We start from the raw sequence: 18167 nt of genomic DNA, 5'->3' as shown, positions 1-18167 counted from the left end.
GTCACGCCCTGACTCTAGGGACTCGTATTTGTTGAGTCAGGGTTTGTATTTTCTGTGTCGTGTTGTGCTATGTTGATTGTCTATGTTTAGATCTAGTATGTGTTGATCTATGTTGGCCGGTGTGGTTCCCAATCAGAGGCAGCGGTAGCTCGTTGTCTCTGATTGGGGCCCATACTTAGGTAGCCTATTGGCACTAGTGGGTTGTGGGATCTTGTTCCAGTTATGGTATGTTTGTGCTACATTGGACTTCACGTTTCGTTTGTTGTTTTGTCGTGTGTTTATTTGTTTAAATAAACATGTATGCTTATCACGCTGCGCCTTGGTCCTTCTCGTTCATCAACGATCGTGACACACAAAAGTAGTGCAATATGAAAATTGAGCAATTGGAGTGATAGGTACTTGGTTTTTTATTTATGATAAGGTAAAGTCATACCAATCCCATTAAGGTATTATAATATTCTGCTAAATCAAATGGTATATTTTATTACATGAAAATTGAAATTAGTGGAAAACTTACACTGTGGCTTTGATATGACTTAGAAACTAATTTGGAGAATAAAGAACTGTGTATTCTGCTTCCTTTGCTGTATTCCCTTATTATCTCACTCCAATGCCAAAGCAACATCTATCAACAGTATTAATTTCAAATTAATTATCATGGTCTTTCAGGAAATCTTTTTTTATATATGATTAAACCCACTGATGATATGCCTTTCAAAGTCACAATAGGGAATGTACCTCATTTCAGCCTGCAAAACACGATTGTCATCATTTAAAAGTTTTCGACCCCTCCACTTTCTCTCCAATCATACAGCGTAGCCGTATCTGCTGTCATATTTTACAGGTGTGTATCCAGTGCTGGTGGATGGGATGTGTGTGTGTTCTCGGTGCGAGTGCCCCGTCTGTTGCATGCCCACCTGGCTGTAGGCTACCCCAGGGTGGAGGCTTGTGCCCCGGCTGGTGCCTCGGCTGTGTGGTCGGCTCTCTGGGGCTGTGACGTCCTCCCTGGGGGAAGAAGAATAGGTTCAGGGGGGTGAGAGGGCAAGAGGAAACAGCAGTATGGCCACAGAACCATCTACAGCAAGGATGGGCAACTGGCGGGCGGAATTGGGCCTGCATAAAAAAAAGATATACTGTATATAATTTTAGGAACTCAGTCGGGGTCTTAACTTACTGTTAAGACTTACAACAGTAGAATACACAAGGTGCGATTTCGAAATTTGATTGTGCATCAGCAGTTTTTCTCTTATGTCAGTCACCTGACAGTCACTCAGTTATCCCATGTCAGCAAAACATTTTGTGATTGGTAAGTTGCTCTAGTCAGCTAACTTGAAGTTTTTGTTAGTCACAGATATAATATCAAAGACTGCAAACATTTCCCTCCACCCTATAGCAAAATGTGTAGAATTACAGGAAATGTGCTGTAAAACTGCTCATTTTTCTCTCTGTACTATATTCACACTAATGAGTAGAATTGTATGAAATGATTTATAAAATTGCAAAATATTCTCTCCACCGATGGCAAAATCTGTAGAATTGCAGCGGGGCCGGTTCTGACTCCATGAGCGGGTATGGATGTGGGTATGCAGACCTGCGAGCCACTGCGGCCTCTCATGATGAGTTCAGAATTTTTGTGGCCCCCACCCCCATCAAAGTTGCCCATCCCTGATCTACAGTCTTAGTGTGAATACAGTACATTCTCTAGTACCTGATATCGTTGGACACTTCCTTCTCATCGTGTGTGAACCTTGCATCACACTTGTAGATGAGGAGGCAGATGAGTATCGCCAGAATGATGATGAGCAGTAGACAACCCACCACAGTACCCACTATCACGCCTGCTCTGTTAGGGGCTAGGGATGGAACAGATGGAACAAGCACCAGGTGAAGGAATTTTTTTGCCTTTTTTGTGCTTTAAATGTGAGTGAATGACTGAGTGAGGGATTGACTGAATGAGTGACTGAGTGTGTACCTACGTTTGTTAGCTGTCAGATTGATTCTGCACCTCTCGTCCCCCACAGCATTGGTCACCTCACAGATGTAGATCCCCACAAAGCTCTCAGAGTGATTTCTGATCAACAACTCCCCCGTCACACGGTCTGATGGATCACAAAGTATGAAGAGCAGCAATGAAAACATGTATTTTTCACTGCATGCCCAGTCAGCTTAAATAACGTTTCTGTTAAAATGTGCTCTAATGCTGTAATTCACCATGAAACCAGTAAAGGTCAGACTTACTCTGTGTGGCTGAGGGTGGGATGGGACCTCCTCTTTCTGTCTTCCATGCGTAGTTGAGGGGAGAGGACCCCTGGGATGACTTGCAGTGCAGGGAGACAGTCTCCCCCACTGCCTCCCCACCGTCCACCCAGCATTTAGGCACCGAAGGACGCACTGACGACAAAGGAATAATAATTACACAAATTTCCACTCCATCACAGTTTTTAAAAAACTGAATAAATTAAAGAGGACAGGGCTTATTTCTACCTTAACATTAGAAAAGAGACAAATCTGGAATATTACATTTACGGTAACTACTTTGTATTTATTAAATAAAGCCAAGGACACCTTTGATTGTCAGGGTAGAGAATGACAGGTCTCTGACACTGTCTGAGGTAAGCTTTGTTTTTTTATTTTATTTTTTTATTTTTTTTATTTTTTTTCGGGGGGATGGATCAGCTTAATATTGCAGATAGATTGTATCTTCTATCAATGTAATTGTCTGCATCACTTCCAATCCCCCATGTTTTTTTTATTTTTTATATATATATATTCCCCTTTATTACTTTTCAACCCCACCATCCTTTCCCTACTTGGAGTAAATTAGTGAACAACAACGCCCAGGCCTCTACTTCCGGTCTATACTTACTATCTACACCTTATGGACAGAGTTAATTTTACAATAATTCTATATCTATATATATATATATATATACATACATACACATACACACACACATACATATATATATATATATATATATACATACATATATATATACATATATATATATATATATATATATATATATATATATATATATATACATACATACACATACATATCTATTTATTTTTTTGCTCCTGAACTTCTTCTACTCTCAACCTCTCCGATCATTTTCATGATGTCCATCCGGTTTGCTTCTAAATGCCATATCTTTCTAACTGTGCTCTTTCCCAAAAGCTCCCAACATACAACCTATATACTTATTATGGACACAGTATGCTTACATTATTAGCTATCTTTGTTATTATTTGTTGTTATTTGTTATTAGTCCCATCCTTCAACTCTATTCAATACCTCCCATCTATCTCTTAACACCATCCATATAGGATTTCTATTTGCCATATATATTTCAACCATACTGTGATGTTTTACAAAAGTTCTGAACCTTTCTATTCTCATTGCTTCTACAGATTGTGAATTAAAAATAAACATTTTTGCTAAAAGTATTATTATATTATTGATTGATTGACTATGACTTTTCAGATCACCCAGTAATGCTATCTGCAAGGTTAGTTCCAGGTAAATATTGCAATCCTTTAGCCATTCCTGGACCTGTGTCCAAAAACAAGCTACAAATGGACAGAACCAAAACAAATGATCTAATGATTCTATCTCTTCACAGCAAAATCTGCAGAGCTGGGAAGATTGTATCCCCCATATAAATAACATTCTATTGGTAGCAAGAATTTTATATAATAATTTAAATTGAAAGATTCTAATTTTTGAATCCGGTGTCGTTTTGCGTGTCAGTTCATAAACACTATGCCATGGGATCGGTACGTCAAAGATCTCTTCCCAACTATTTTGCAATCTATATGGGACTGCTGTCAATCCTTTGGTCCTTAAGTGAAACTGATATACTTTTTTATTTATCACAGTTTTCCTTAACCAATTATGTTCTTTAATGCAAGGCCGACAGACAAGTTCCTTACTTTCTCCCCCTTCAACTTTCCTCTTCCACTTTTGCGGTAAGGCTGCAATTATTTGGTTGTAATTTTGGGTAGAGCAGACATTTCCATATGTTTTTATTAGCTGCATGTGCGACATAACTCCACCAGTCCTACCGATGATATCATTTACGAAGATTATACCTTTTTTAAACATTCTGTCAATAAATATAGGTTTTTTGTCAATTAGTATATTTGAATTTAACCACAATATTTGTTGCATTATTTGTTCTGTCGTTTCTGGAGGATTAAATTGAAATTGTAACCAACTTTCTATGGCTTGTTTTAGAAATAGTGACATTTGGGAGATTATTTCCTTTTCAAATAACTGAAAGTGAGAGGTTGTAATCTGAATAAAGGGAAAAAGGCCTTTCTTGAACAGTGGGTGAGACAATCTTACTAATTTGCTTGAGAACCAGTTCGGATTTAAGTATAACTTTTGGATGACTGAAGATTTTAGTGATAGGTCTAATGCTTTAATATTTAATAATTTCTGTCCTCCGAATTCATATTCATTATATAAATATGCTCTTTTAATTTTGTCTGGCTTGCCGTTCCAAATAAAATTGAATATTTTTTTCTCATATAATTTAAAAAACTGTTTGCTAGGCGTAGGCAAGACCATAAGCAAATAGGTAAACTGGGATAATACTAAAGAGTTAATCAGGGTGATTTTTCCACAAATTGACAGGTATTTTCCTTTCCATGGTAGTAAGATCTTATCTATTTTTGCTAACTTTCTATTAAAATTTATTGAAGTGAGATCATTTATTTCCTTTGGGATATGTATTCCAAGTATATCCACATCACCATCAGACCATTTTATTGGTAAACTACATGGTAATGTAAAAATTGTATTTTTTAGTGATCCAATACGTAATATAGTACATTTGTCATAATTTGGTTTTAATCCAGAGAGGTTAGAAAATGTATCTAGATCCTCTATGAGGCTGTGGAGGGATTCTAGTTGTGGATCTAAAAGAAAACATGAATCATCTGCGTACAATGACACCTTTGTTTTTAAGCCCTGTATTTCTAATCCTCTGATATTATTATTGGATCTGATTTTAATAGCTAACATCTCGATGGCCACAATAAATAGATATGCCGATAGTGGACAACCTTGTTTCACTCCTCTTGACAGTTTGAAACTTTCTGAGAAATAGCCATTATTTACTATTTTACACCTAGGGTTACTATACATGATTTTGACCCATTTTATAAGAGATTCTCCAAAATTGAAATGCTCCAGGCATTTATATATGAATTCCAGTCGAACTTTATCAAATGCCTTTTCGAAGTCTGCTATGAATAGCAGGCCTGGTTTCCCATATTTTCCATAGTGTTCTATTGTTTCCAATACTTGCCTTATATTGTCTCCAATGTATCTTCCATGTAAAAAACCTGTCTGATTAGAATGAATAATATCCGACAATACCTTTTTAATTCTATGCGCTATACATTTTGCTAGGATTTTTGCATCACAACACTGAAGTGTAAGGGGCCTCCAATTTTGTAAATGGACTGGATCTTTATATTTTCCACTTGTATCCTGTTTCAGTAATAATGAGATCAGACCTTCTTCTTGAGTGTCAGATAATCTACCATTTACATAGGAGTGGTTAAAACATGCTAATAACGGTCCTCTTAGTATTTCAAAAAAAGAGGTAAGCTTTGTTTCCATTGTTTGAAAGCAAGGCCACAGTTTTGTTAGTGTTTCTATTCAGGTTGTAGTACTGCATTTTCTTATCACCAAAGCTTATTTTACCACCACACACAATACCACCCTGTTACACGCAGGGAGGAAGATAGGCAGTGAAAGAAAGACAGAAATAAATAATTAAAAAGTGTCCCAGAGTGAAAAAAGCACACAAAAGGTAAAAGACAAAAGGTAAAAGAAGAAAAGGAGAGCAAAACTTCGGTTGAGATAGAGAACGGCGAAGCATAGCGAAATGGAACTGACTTAAACCTGGAGTAACTGTGGGGACATTTTAGTTCCAACTGACATTGTGCTACTCAATAGTCCATAAAATTGCCAAGGTGATACTTGTAATTGTGAAAGCACTTTAGAAATACCCATTTTGAAGGTCTTGCTGTACCTTGAAGGTTGTTCAGAAGTACAGTTGGAGGTTCATGAGGTCAAAATAACAAATGAAAATGTGGAGTGGTGACTGTCACACCCTGATCTGTTTCACCTGTCTTTGTGATTGTCTCCACCCCCCTCCAGGTGTCGCCCATCTTCCCCATTATCCCCAGTGTATTTATACCTGTGTTCTCTGTTTGTCTGTTGCCAGTTAATTTTGTTTGATCAAGCCTACCAGTGGTTTTCTTCTTGCGCCTGTCTTTTTCAAGTTCCTGTTTCCCAGTTTTGACAATTCTGCCTGCCCTGAGCCTGCCTGCCGTTCTGTACCTTGTCATAACACCCTGGATTTTTGATCTCTGCCTGCCCTGACCCTGAGACTGCCTGCCGTTTTGTACCTTTTGGACTCTGATCTGGATTACTGACCTCTGCCTGCTCTTGACCTGTCATTTGCCTACGCCCTGTTTTTGTAATAACGTTTTGTTTCTTCGACACTGTCTGGGTCTTCTCCTGAAACTTGATAGTGACATTCTCATGAGGAGAAAACCAACCACATTTTCATGAACTTATTCACCTTAAGATATTCAAGTCGTCACAACCAGCTAAAACCAAGCCACCCAGGCTTAAATAATGCAGCATGTTGACATGTTAGCCCAAGGTTGAAATGTAATGCCTGTCTCACCCATCACGACCAGGGACACTTTCCGCATGTCCACTCCCGGTGACTTCTTGACTTTACACTGGTAGGTGGCAGAATGGGCTGGTGACAGGGAAGTGATAGAGAGGGACGCATCACCCAGGGAAGGGTCGCCAGCAGCAAAGTCCAGCCCCTTAGTTAGACCAGGGTCACCATGGATGTACTTATTCCCACCTGCATAGGACAACAGCTGAAGAAGTCCCAACATTTGAAAATCAGAACAGGGTAAAAAAAAAATATTGGTTTGATATAGTTTAGCAACTAGAGGTGAGCAGATGGAAGAAATGGAATGGGTTCTGTCCTTGAACCAGCTACTTTATCTAACAGCATGTCTTTTGATTGCTTTATATAACAATCTGAGATCTCACCTAGAATAACTTGGTAACTTCAGTGCCACTTACCAGTTGGTCATTTTGGGTGGTATCTGGGCTGACCACTGACCACTCAATATCCAGCTCTCCAGTGTCCGAGGGCTCAGGTGAGTATGTACACCCCAGGGTCATTCGCTCCCCTTGGGCCCTCTGGATGGTCTGGGGACCAGTGGAAGTCAGCCGCATCCCCATGCTGCCACCTAGGGCCATTCAAATACTGTCACTGTAAAGCCTTTCACTTCTAGTGACAAGTTCTCAAGTCTATTGAATTTGACCTTCTAATACTAATTACTACTGTAGGCCTACTGCTTAGAAAACATAGGAGAGATATTTAGTATTCCGTTTCTTCTTTATAATCTACATCTCCCTGAATGTAGTTTCTTAAATGGTGAAAAAAACATTGATGCTGTATCCTTGACTCCTATAGTTACAATATGAGATGTTTGTTATTGTGTGTTAGACGAGCATATTGAAATGAAGTAACTGAGAGATGCAATCAAACTCAACAACATATACAGGACACTAGTACACCCTCAGGAGAGAGACAGAAGCCTTCTTGTTAACAGGGTGAACTGGCAGTATCTACCATGGCAACACACCTGGAGACCATTACTCAAGTGATGAACAATGTTATGAATAAATAGACTGTTCTATTCAGTCTGTAACAATCTAGTTTCCAGTGATACATCCAAATCCTGAGTCTGTGTGTTGAGTTCAGGGATAGGTTAGTAATAGAAATTAATGATTTCCTTGCTTTACAGATTGCTGTAAACAACAAGGAAAGAAGGTCCTGAAAGGGCGTGTGCGTGTGTGTGTGCATGTGGGTGTGTGTGCATGTGTGTTCGTGTGTAGGGTGGACTTCCTCACCTGCATTGAGAAAAACTGTGATTGCACATATCCCGATCATGGAAGACCATGGGTGAGAGCTAGGAAGGCATGGATAGACATTTTGAACCATGGCATCATTGAACAGACAAGCACATACAGCAATGCTTTGAAAATACATATAGCTCTCTGTGGTGCCCTGCTTGAAAACTACATGAGCACATGACATGGTATTCTGAGCATCCTGTGTTTGTGAAGGGACAATTTGTAAAAACACACCTTCATTGCTAAATGAACCTGGTTTAAAGAGAAAATTATTGAAAACATGTTTTGTAGACTGTGTCCTTTATATTGTCTCCTGCCTAACGGTCCTGACTTGAACTGTGTAACAGACTTGAACTGTGTAATAGACTTGAACTGTGTAATAGACAACATATTAAGAAGTGCAGGTACACTGAACATATGGCGACATATTTGTGACCTGCATCACGCTAAAACATCAGCTATACAGCTACATCTGATATACCTAAATTCTATTCAACCTACTGGTATTTAAAAGTATATTTAGAGACAAAAAGATAATGTCCTGATATTAACAAAATAAAGTAAAATGCTTTGATAAGCTATTTCTTCTTGGATAGGGTATTTTATGAAATACCAATTGTTTTACATTTTACATTTTAGTCATTTAGCAGACGCTCTTATCCAGAGCGACTTACAGTTAGTGAGTGCATACATTTTCATACTGACAAGTTTATCAAAACGTTTTAAAACCAGATGTTCCCTTTGGTTAAAGCACACAGTAGTTCCAAAATAATGTATTTATTTTTCAACTGTATCATTTGATGCCACATAGACTATAACATTGTTTTCACGCTGCTGTTTTCACACACTGTTAATCTACACCTGTTGTTTCCAAAGGATGTCACAAATAAAATGTGATTTGATTTTATAACAAGGGTTGAAAACAATACAAGGTAGCCCAAAAAATAAAAAGCTCACAATAGCACAAAGGGGAAATCAACATGACAATGAACACAATTCACCTGAATGAAGGTCGCTCATCCAAATGTAGAACCATTCCAATTAATGGACAAAGCATGTCGACAGGTGCTCTTCTCTCTGTTTCTTCTGCTCTTTCTTCCTCTCTATCCCTCTGACACAGCTACTCATGCCTGTATTCCTCCTCCATCTCATTAGCATAGGCTCATCTCATTGGACAGGTCTTCTATCAAAACATTTTTTTTCTTTTCCCAAAGAAAACCTTAAACCTGAATCCACACGTTTGACATTTTTTCGATGTTTGTCAAATGTTTTGTTCACCTTATCGCCTCCCATCTGTGGATAAGCTCCGGTTTCAAACAAAGAGCTAGGAGGCCATGGTAATGTGATCCAAACAGCCAGGTCTCAGGTGACAACAAACTGGTTATTCATCTGGTTATTCCAGGATACACAGAACATGTTTTAGAGATGCAGTCCACAGATCCTCATGTGTGACTGTGAATTGCGTATTTCCTCAAAAACAAATAGACCAGTTAATATGAATTGCCTCTAACATAATCCCCAGTCAACCCTTAAATTATGCCAGCACTCTCAGCAGATGCTACAATTTACCATAAGGTTTTCCTTGTTTGTCCAGAAATATTCCTGTAACATTACCAACTGCATGACATTAACATTATTTGTGACTTTAATTTCCTGGACATGCAGTATCCCATCCCAGATGAAGACAGATGAAACATGATGTACATTAAAGAATATGACTATAAAAAAAGGAGCTGAATATATAAATCGGTTAATCTCAAAACAGAACTGGAGAAGTTATAGGGAACAGGGTTAAATAGTGGTTGTCATTGTGGAGTCTGTCAGCTGGTTCAAAGAGGACCGTCTGTGTGTGATCATGAGAAAACCTTAGTCTTACTGTAGAGTTACACCCATAGTAGCAGAAGGATGCAGGCAGGTTATTAGTTATTCATGGGAAACTGAATGATATATTTGAAGTTGCAATGCATCACTCTCTCATGGGGTTCCAGACATCATTGAAACTGGTTAACAGGAGAAGGGCTCACTTTAGTAGCTTACAGTGCATTCGGAAAGTATTCAGACCCCTTCACTTTTGTTACATTACAGCTTTATTCAAAAATTGATTAAATAAATGTTTTCCCTCATGAATCTACACACAATACCCCATAATGACTAAGCAAAAACAGGTTTTTAGACATTTTTACACATTTATTTAAAAAACAAATACTGAAATATAACATTTACATAAGTATTCAGACCCTTTACTCAGTACTTTTTGTTGAAGCACCTTTGGTAGCGATTACAGCCTAGAGTCTTTCTGGGTATGACACGACAAGCTTGGCACACCTGTATTTGGGGAGTTTCTCCCATTCTTCTCTGCAGATCCTCTCAAGCTCTTTCAGGTTGGATGGGGAGCGTTGCAGCACAGCTATTTTCTTGTCTCTCCAGAGATGTTCGATCGGGTTCAAGTCTGGGCTCTGGCTAGGCCACTCAAGGACATTCAGAGACTTGTCCCGAAGCCACTCCTGCGTTGTCTTGGCTGTGTGCTTAGGGTCGTTGTCCTGTTGGAAGGTGAACCTTCGCCCCAGTCTGAGGTCCTGAGCGCTCTGGAGCAGGTTTTCATCAAGGATCTCTCTGTACTTTGCTCTGTTCATATTTCCCTCGATCCTGACCAGTCTCCCAGTCCCTGCCGCTGAAAAACATCCCCACAGCATGATGCTGCAACCACCATGCTTCACCGTAGGGATGGTGCCAGGTTTCCTCCAGACATGACGCTTGGCATTCAGGCCAAAGAGTTCAATCTTGGTTTCATCAGACCAGAGAATGTTGTTTTCTCACTGTATATCACACTACTAATCCCATGATCATGTTACAGTATGCGAGACTGGTAGTCAGATTGCTGCCTTAGAAACGTTTGTGTTAAATCATTAATATCATGACATGTGTTAAGCCATCCTTATGACCGCCTTATGTAGGCATTATGGAGGGTTGAAGTAATGTGTTACTAAAAGAAGACGGGCGATGATGTATCTATAATGGTTGAGATATACTGCAGGTCAAAGACTAGACTGTGACTGTCGAATTCAGTGTGTTAAAATGAAAATAATATTGAGAATAAATAAGATATGTGCATAGAAGCCTGGGGCAACAGGCAATAACTGCACAATAAACTATAGCCTACAATATGGAGCTAATCGGTAGCCATCATGACCTTCCACCCAGAGTTTTGCTAAATCATGCATGCAGGGAGTGTTGCCAACTAGGCTATATGCTGTTGCGTTTTTTCTTCCAGTCCCGAAGTCTTCCACAAGACTGTTTATGGCTTGATTATGTAAACGACTTATCTGATGTAAACGTTTGATAAAGCCGTTACAGTCTTCAGTACGACACATTTAGCCAACAGATTAGTTAGAATAGTCCAAGTTTTCAGAGTTTTGCAGTCATGACTGAAGAAACGTGGGATGTTGTTATTGTTGGCGCTGGGCTGTCAGGACTGAGTGCTGCTCAGACTCTGCGGAAGAGAAATGGCAAACTTAGAATATTAATTCTGGAAGGAAAAGGTTTGTAAAAACTGTTTGGCATTCATTATGCAGCGAAACAATCAACGTTCTCCGCAGAAATTACAGTCCAAGATTCTGAAATATTTTAACAATTCGAAACGGAATTAGAAGGCAACACTATTATAAAGATGAACATTTAATCAAATTGACGGGGTATGTATTTTTTCCAGACCGGGTAGGAGGACGAACTGTTACCCAGGAATTACCTGCCGCCGGCGGCATTGATCGCTGGGATATGGGAGGCCAGTGGGTTGGCAGGTAGGTTCTTGGAACAGCCTGGTCTCATAGACTAGATGTAACATAGTACACGGAAATCCGGGACATTCAAATTAGTATGGGATTTTATGTTTGGTATGGTTACATAAGACAGAAAGTTACTTAATTCAAAAACGAAACTAAAGTGGTTTGTCGGGGTGGATGGGGAGGCGTATAACACGAACATCTATGAACCCAAAGGTTGTGTGTTCAAATCTCATCACGGACAACTTTAATTAATTAGCAACTTTGCAACTACTTACTACTTTTTAGCAACTTTGCAACTACTTAGCATGTTAGCTAACCCTTCCCCTAACCATAACCCTAAAATACATGATTGAGACCTTTCTGTTTTCTCATTGACATTTAATTCAGCATTGAAAAAGTTTGTTCCACCTGAGTTTGGGTAATCCCAAAATTACATTACTGATTACAATTTTGGACAGGTAACTAGTAACTGTAACGGATTACATTTAGAAAGTAACCAACCCTGTCATCATGCAGCTTAATCACAACAATATTGTCTAAATGATGAATGGTGAAGTAATGAAGAACAATTTATCAATGGTAATTTGTCATCCAGCCAAGCAGAGCAGTGGCATTATGAAGGGAATTAATGTGCCTTTTTGCACTACCTTGAAAATGGACTGACTGATTTCTGCTTACCTTTGGAAAGAAACAAAGTTCATACATAGTTTACATTTATAAGGATGCCAAGCGGAAGTGCCAAGTAGTACATTACATTTCAGTCATTGATATTCCATTATACTGTATAAGCCTATGAAAAAGGCCCCTGAAATTCCCTCTCACACAGTCACATTCCCAATCTATTGGAGGGAACGAACAGAACTGAACATATCTGTATTCCGAGAGTACTGCAAAGCAAGAGAGCTTTGAGGAAATCATAAAAGCTGCTATCAATACGGCCCAAAAAGGAGGCATGATTACTACAGGAGAATAATAGTGGGCTTCATCCAGGACAGAAATCACTACAAATCGACTTACTGGAACGCACTTAGACACAGGCTTAGAACGATTATATAGATTTCTATCGACCTGGAGCGAAGACTGGTAGAGGCCACTGCTGCACCCAGGCAGCTAAGGTGGTTGTCATTGTGGAGTCTGTCAGGTGTTTCAAAAAGGACAGGTCTATGTGCGATCACGGGAAACCTCTTAGAGCTACGGTAGTAGAGGGATGCAGTCAGAACATGGAACAGACTATTATTTATTAATGGCAAAGAAAGTGATCATTTGTGTCACTCTCAGGAGTTTAGTGACTTTAGTGGACTGTGATAAAAGAGGGAGGATGCATACCAGCATCACACTACTGAGCCTCAGGTCAGATAAATAATGTGCCTCCATTTCATCATTGATTTATTTTCAGCACATTCAAATCAGGAAATTAATCAATTAACTGAAACATTATTGATGAAATAATGGACAATGAATCTTCCCACTGGGCACACACTGGTTGAATCCCAAAACCTTCCACGTCATTTTAATGAAATTACATTGAACCAACGTGGAATAGACCTTGAATTAACTTCTTTGCCCAGTGGATTGATTTAGATTTAGTCTCGGTTGACCTTGCTGGTAAGATCAAAGTAAAACAATTATCACTTTGCTAATCTAACTGTTGTTGTCCCTCTTACCTCAGCACTCAGACATACGTCATGGACCTCATTCAGGAGTTTGGCCTGGAGGTCTACACACAATACACCACAGGCAAGAAGGTGCACCACGTTGGAGGTCCTCATGCCAAGGTTTGCACCAGCAGCACCAGTATCCCTGCCCTCTCTCCACTGGTGCTACTGGACCTGTCACAGCTCTTGCGGCAGGTAGGGGACCTAACTCGTCTGGACATTATTCTCCCCAATGTTACAGGTCACAACCAAGCCACAAGGTGTTCTAACGCACATTATTTATCTAAAATTTTGTGAGCAAATGTGTTTAAATCCCTGTTAGTGAGCATTTCTCCTTTGCCAAGATAATCCATCCACCTGACAGGTGTAGCATATCAAGAAGCAGGTTAAACAGCGTGATCATTACACAGGTGCACCTTGTGCTGGGGACAATAAAAGGCTACTAGCAGTTTTGTCACACAGCACAATGCCACAGATGTCTGAAGTATTTTTTTTTTTTTTTTTGGGGGGGGGGTATTTTACCCCCTTTTTCGTGGTATCCAATTGGTAGTTACAGTCTTGTCCCATCGCTGCAACTCCCATACGGACACGGGAGAGGCGAAGGTCGAGAGTGGCGCGTCCTCCGAAACACAACCCAACTGAGCCGCACTGCTTCTCGACACGGTGCCCGCTTAACCCGGAAGCCAGCCACACCAACAGGAGTCGCTAGTGCGCGATGGGACAAGAACATCCCTGCCGGCCAAACCCTCCCCTACCCTGGACGACGCCGCCCCATGGGTCTCCTGGTCGGCTGCGACAGAGCCTGGACTCGAACCAGGATCTCTAGTGGCACAGCTAGCACTGCGATGCAGTGCCTTAGACCACTGCGCCACTCGGGAGGCCTGATGTCTCAAGTTTTGAGGGAGCGTGCCATTGGCATGCTGACTGCAGGAATGTCCACCAGAGATGTTGCCAGAGAACTGAATGTGCATTTCTCTACCATAAGCCGCCTCCAACGTCGCTTTAGAGAATTTGACAGTACGTCTAACCGGCCTCACAACCGCAGACCAGAATGTAACCACGCCAGCCCAGGACCTCCACATCCGTCTTCTTCACCTGCGGAATTGTCTGAGACCAGCCACCCGGACAGCTGATGAAACTGAGGAGTATTTCTGTCTGTAATAATGCCGTTTTGTGGGGAAAAACTGGCTGGGCCTGACTCCCCAGTGGTTTAGATCATTCATGTGTATGCATACATGTACAGTAAGGGAAAAAAGTATTTGATCCCCTGCTGATTTTGTATGTTTGCCCACTGACTGACATGATCAGTCTATCATTTTAATGGTAGGTTTATTTGAACAGTGAGAGACAGAATAACAACAAAAAAATCCAGAAAAATGCATGTAAAAAATGTTATAAATTGATTTGTATTTTAATGAGGGAAATAAGTATTTGATCCCTCTGCAAAACATGACTTAGTACTTGGTGGCAAAACCCTTGTTGGCAATCACAGAGGTCAGACGTTTCTTGTAGTTGGCCACCAGGTTTGCACACATCTCAGGAGGGATTTTGTTCCACTCCTCTTTGCAGATCTTCTCCAAGTCATTAAGGTCCGAGGCTGACGTTTGGCAACTCGAACCTTCAGCTCCCTCCACAGATTTTCTATGGGATTGAGGTCTGGAGACTGGCTAGGCCACTCCAGGACCTTAATGTGCTTCTTCTTGAGCCACTCCTTTGTTGCCTTGGCCGTGTGTTTTGGGTCATTGTCATGCTGGAATACCCATCCATGACCCATTTTCAATGCCCTGGCTGAGGGAAGGAGGTTCTCACCCAAGATTTGACGGTACATGGCCCCGTCCATCGTCCCTTTGATGCGGTGAAGTTGTCCTGTCCCCTTAGCAGAAAAACACCCCCAAAGCATAATGTTTCCACCTCCATGTTTGACGGTGGGAATGGTGTTCTTGGGGTCATAGGCAGCATTCCTCCTCCTCCAAACACGGCGAGTTAAGTTGATGCCAATGAGCTCGATTTTGGTCTCATCTGACCACAACACTTTCACCCAGTTCTCCTCTGAATCATTCAGATGTTCATTGGCAAACTTCAGACGGCGCTGTATATGTGCTTTCTTGTGCAGGGGGACCTTGCGGTCGCTGCAGGATTTCAGTCCTTCACGGCGTAGTGTGTTACCAATTGTTTTCTTGGAGACTATGGTCCCAGCTGCCTTGAGATCATTGACAAGATCCTCCCGTGTAGTTCTGGGCTGATTCCTCACGGTTCTCATGATCATTGCAACTCCACGAGTTGAGATTTTGCATGGAGCCCCAGGCTAAGGGAGATTGACAGTTATTTTGTGTTTCTTCCATTTGTGAATAATCGCACCAACTGTTGTCACCTTCTCACCAAGCTGCTTGGCGATGGTCTTGTAGCCCATTCCAGCCTTGTGTAGGTCTACAATCTTGTCCCTGACATCCTTGGAGAGCTCTTTGGTCTTGGCCATGGTGGAGAGTTTGGAATCTGATTGATTGATTGCTTCTGTGGACAGGTGTCTTTTATACAGGTAACAAACTGAGATTAGGAGCACTCCCTTTAAGAGTGTGCTCCTAATCTCAGCTCGTTACCTGTATAAAAGACACCTGGGAGCCAGAAATCTTTCTGATTGAGAGGGGGTCAAATACTTATTTCCCTCATTAAAATGCAAATACATTTATAAAATTTTTGACTTGCGTCTTTCTGGATTATTTTGTTGTTAGTCTCTCACTGTTCAAATAAACCTACCATTAAAATTATAGACTGATCATTTCTTTGTCAGTGGGCAAAGGTACAAAATCAGCAGGGGATCAAATACTTTTTTCCCTCACTGTATGTGCTGTGTGTCAGATTGACAGGTTGATTGCCACAGTGTCAGTGGAGGACCCCATGAAGACCCCCAATGCCCAGGAGTTGGACAGTATGACCCTACACTCCTACATAGAGAAACATGCCTGGACAGAAGGTGAGCAGCACCACCTCTCACACCTCACCCCAATCACTAAGAATTTGACATCAAAACAACACCAAGGGCATGTAAACCAAAGACTTGTTGTTGATTTGTATATTTTAATTGTGTTATAATAGTGTGGGTATAGACAACAGCAGAGCTGGGATACGGTCAAGATACCACGAGAACAAATGAAAAATCAGGTCGAAGAGTTTATAATTGAGTTTATTACAGATTCAGAGTTATCCAGAATTGGGTGTTCCACTGTACGTTTGCACTGCTAGAAAATGAATGGATTTGATTTTCCCCTACCGTACCTAGAGGACGCTCTCAAGTGTTCCTGGGTGATGTGCATCCTGCCTCAGGCACAGCCAGAGGGCTTGGCTGATGGATGGCCACATATATCTTAGAAGAACCATCTATTATGTATAGTCAGGTCAAAAATTAAATAAATAATACAAATATATATTTGTTTGGTCTCTCTCTCTCTCTCTCTCTCTCTCTCTCTCTCTCTCTCTCTCTCTCTCTCTCTCTCTCTCTCTCTCTCTCTCTCTCTGTCTCCAGAGATGAAGGAGGAGATGGGTGTGTGCAGCCGGGTTTTGTTTGGCATGGAGCCAAATCAAATGTCCTTCCTCTACTTCCTCATGTATGCTGCAGCAGCTGGAGGCGTCCTGTGCCTGCTGGAGAGCACCCCAGGCTCAGCGCAGGAGTTCAGGGTCAAGGTGACCTGGGATGGGCTCTAACCCTCTCTCTAACCCTCTCTCTAACCCTCTCTCTGCCTCCACAGGGGGTAGAGTAGGGGACCGCTGATGGTGGGGGCGACCCGAGTCGAGCCTATGGTCTTTTGACCCTCACAGAGTGGGTTAGGGAGAGGAGTAGAGTGTGTTGGGAATTGGGGAATTGGGGAATTGCAGCTCACCAATGACATAGGAGTCGTAGAAGTCACTTCCGTTGCTCTCTATGGAAAGACAGGAGAATTCTCCTGTTTTGTTGGGTCTTGGAGAACGAGATATTGAAAAGAGAGCTAGAGAGATTTAGGGGAGAGCCATGTACAGTATAGAGAGATACAGAAAGGGAAAGAGAAAAAGTGATACTGGATAGATAGATAAACAGAGAGAAACTGCATCAGATTTTTGTTGCACTTGGATCTGGATATTGCTTGCTTACCACCTACCTAATTAAACTCAGCTCACTGATGGTCTACACTTCTTGTCACTGCACTGACATTGGACTGTAAGGCTGCTCTGTGTCCACAGGGGGGAACCCAGCAGCTGTCAGAGCGTTTAGCCCAGCAGATTGGGAGGGAGAGTGTCCGGCTGGGCCAGGCTGTGACGGCCATATGGCAGGTAGCGTACAGTAACAGCTCACTCAGGGAATGACGAGGTGTGACCCTGAGATAACAGTCACTTCAGACAGGGAACAAGCCATCTCCTGTGGGCCTCTGTCTGTTCTGCTCCTCTCTCTCTCGCTCTCTCTCTCTCTCTCTCTCTCTCTCTCTCTCTCTCTCTCTCTCTCTCTCTCTCTCTCTCTCTCTCTCTCTACTCTCTCTACTCTCTCTAATCCTCTCTCTCTCATGCTACTGAGAGGCACCACCGAGCACTGGCATTGCATTGCATCAGTGTAGATGTGTGTTAGCCTATTGAGTGAAGACACTCTCTGTGACCTTTGAGTGTTTGTGTACATGGTGGAAGTGGATCAAAGGTAATGCATGTGGCTAGTTACTGTAGATGAAAGGCACAACAGTTTACAGGAAATGACCCTCTCTATAAAAAGGATAATAAAGTGCTTACGTGATAGGTTAAAAG

The 18167-nt window shown here is 41.3% G+C and overlaps 2 protein-coding genes across 4 annotated transcripts in view; one reads left to right on the top strand and one right to left on the bottom strand.

Moving 5' to 3' along the window:
• Positions 1 to 385: 385 nt before the first annotated feature.
• Positions 386 to 9065, bottom strand: vsig8a (V-set and immunoglobulin domain containing 8a). The gene is made up of 8 exons (XM_084159125.1): positions 8971 to 9065; positions 7967 to 8025; positions 7130 to 7299; positions 6714 to 6918; positions 2239 to 2391; positions 1977 to 2099; positions 1709 to 1853; positions 386 to 1005 (listed from the first exon to the last, which is right to left on the bottom strand). Exons 1-8 carry the CDS (start codon positions 9024 to 9026, stop codon positions 807 to 809), a joined length of 1110 nt encoding a protein of 369 aa, XP_084015251.1. The 5' UTR covers positions 9027 to 9065; the 3' UTR covers positions 386 to 806.
• Positions 9066 to 11224: 2159 nt separating this feature from the next.
• LOC311127962 (putative flavin-containing monoamine oxidase A) overlaps positions 11225 to 18167 on the top strand; it is a 45657-nt gene continuing 38714 nt past the window's right edge. For 2 of the 3 annotated variants that reach the window (XM_084159867.1, XM_084159866.1), the window contains exons 1-6: positions 11225 to 11508; positions 11679 to 11766; positions 13421 to 13601; positions 16263 to 16377; positions 16927 to 17084; positions 17619 to 17708. In XM_084159867.1, coding sequence (XP_084015993.1) covers positions 11391 to 11508; positions 11679 to 11766; positions 13421 to 13601; positions 16263 to 16377; positions 16927 to 17084; positions 17619 to 17708 — 750 coding nt within the window. In that variant the 5' untranslated portion in view covers positions 11225 to 11390. The remainder of the gene's footprint in view (positions 11509 to 11678; positions 11767 to 13420; positions 13602 to 16262; positions 16378 to 16926; positions 17085 to 17618; positions 17709 to 18167) is intronic. The other variant, XM_084159868.1, reaches the window with a different exon arrangement.

The sequence above is a fragment of the Coregonus lavaretus genome (genome assembly GCF_964263955.1).
Source record: "Coregonus lavaretus genome assembly, chromosome: 4".
Classification (NCBI taxonomy): Eukaryota; Metazoa; Chordata; class Actinopteri; order Salmoniformes; family Salmonidae; genus Coregonus; species Coregonus lavaretus.
This window is presented reverse-complemented; position numbering and strand designations above follow the sequence as displayed.

Bases quoted from the DNA above. Each gene is read 5' to 3' on its own strand.
- vsig8a (XM_084159125.1), bottom strand. From the start codon at position 9,026: ATGCTTTGTCCATTAATTGGAATGGTTCTACATTTGGATGAGCGACCT. The intron at 7,300-7,966 runs GTGAGGAAGTCC...GAATGGCCCTAG, and splicing joins CACAGTTTTTCTCAATGCAG to GTGGCAGCATGGGGATGCGG. The intron at 2,100-2,238 runs GTAAGTCTGACC...GTGATCCATCAG, and splicing joins CCCACCCTCAGCCACACAGA to ACCGTGTGACGGGGGAGTTG.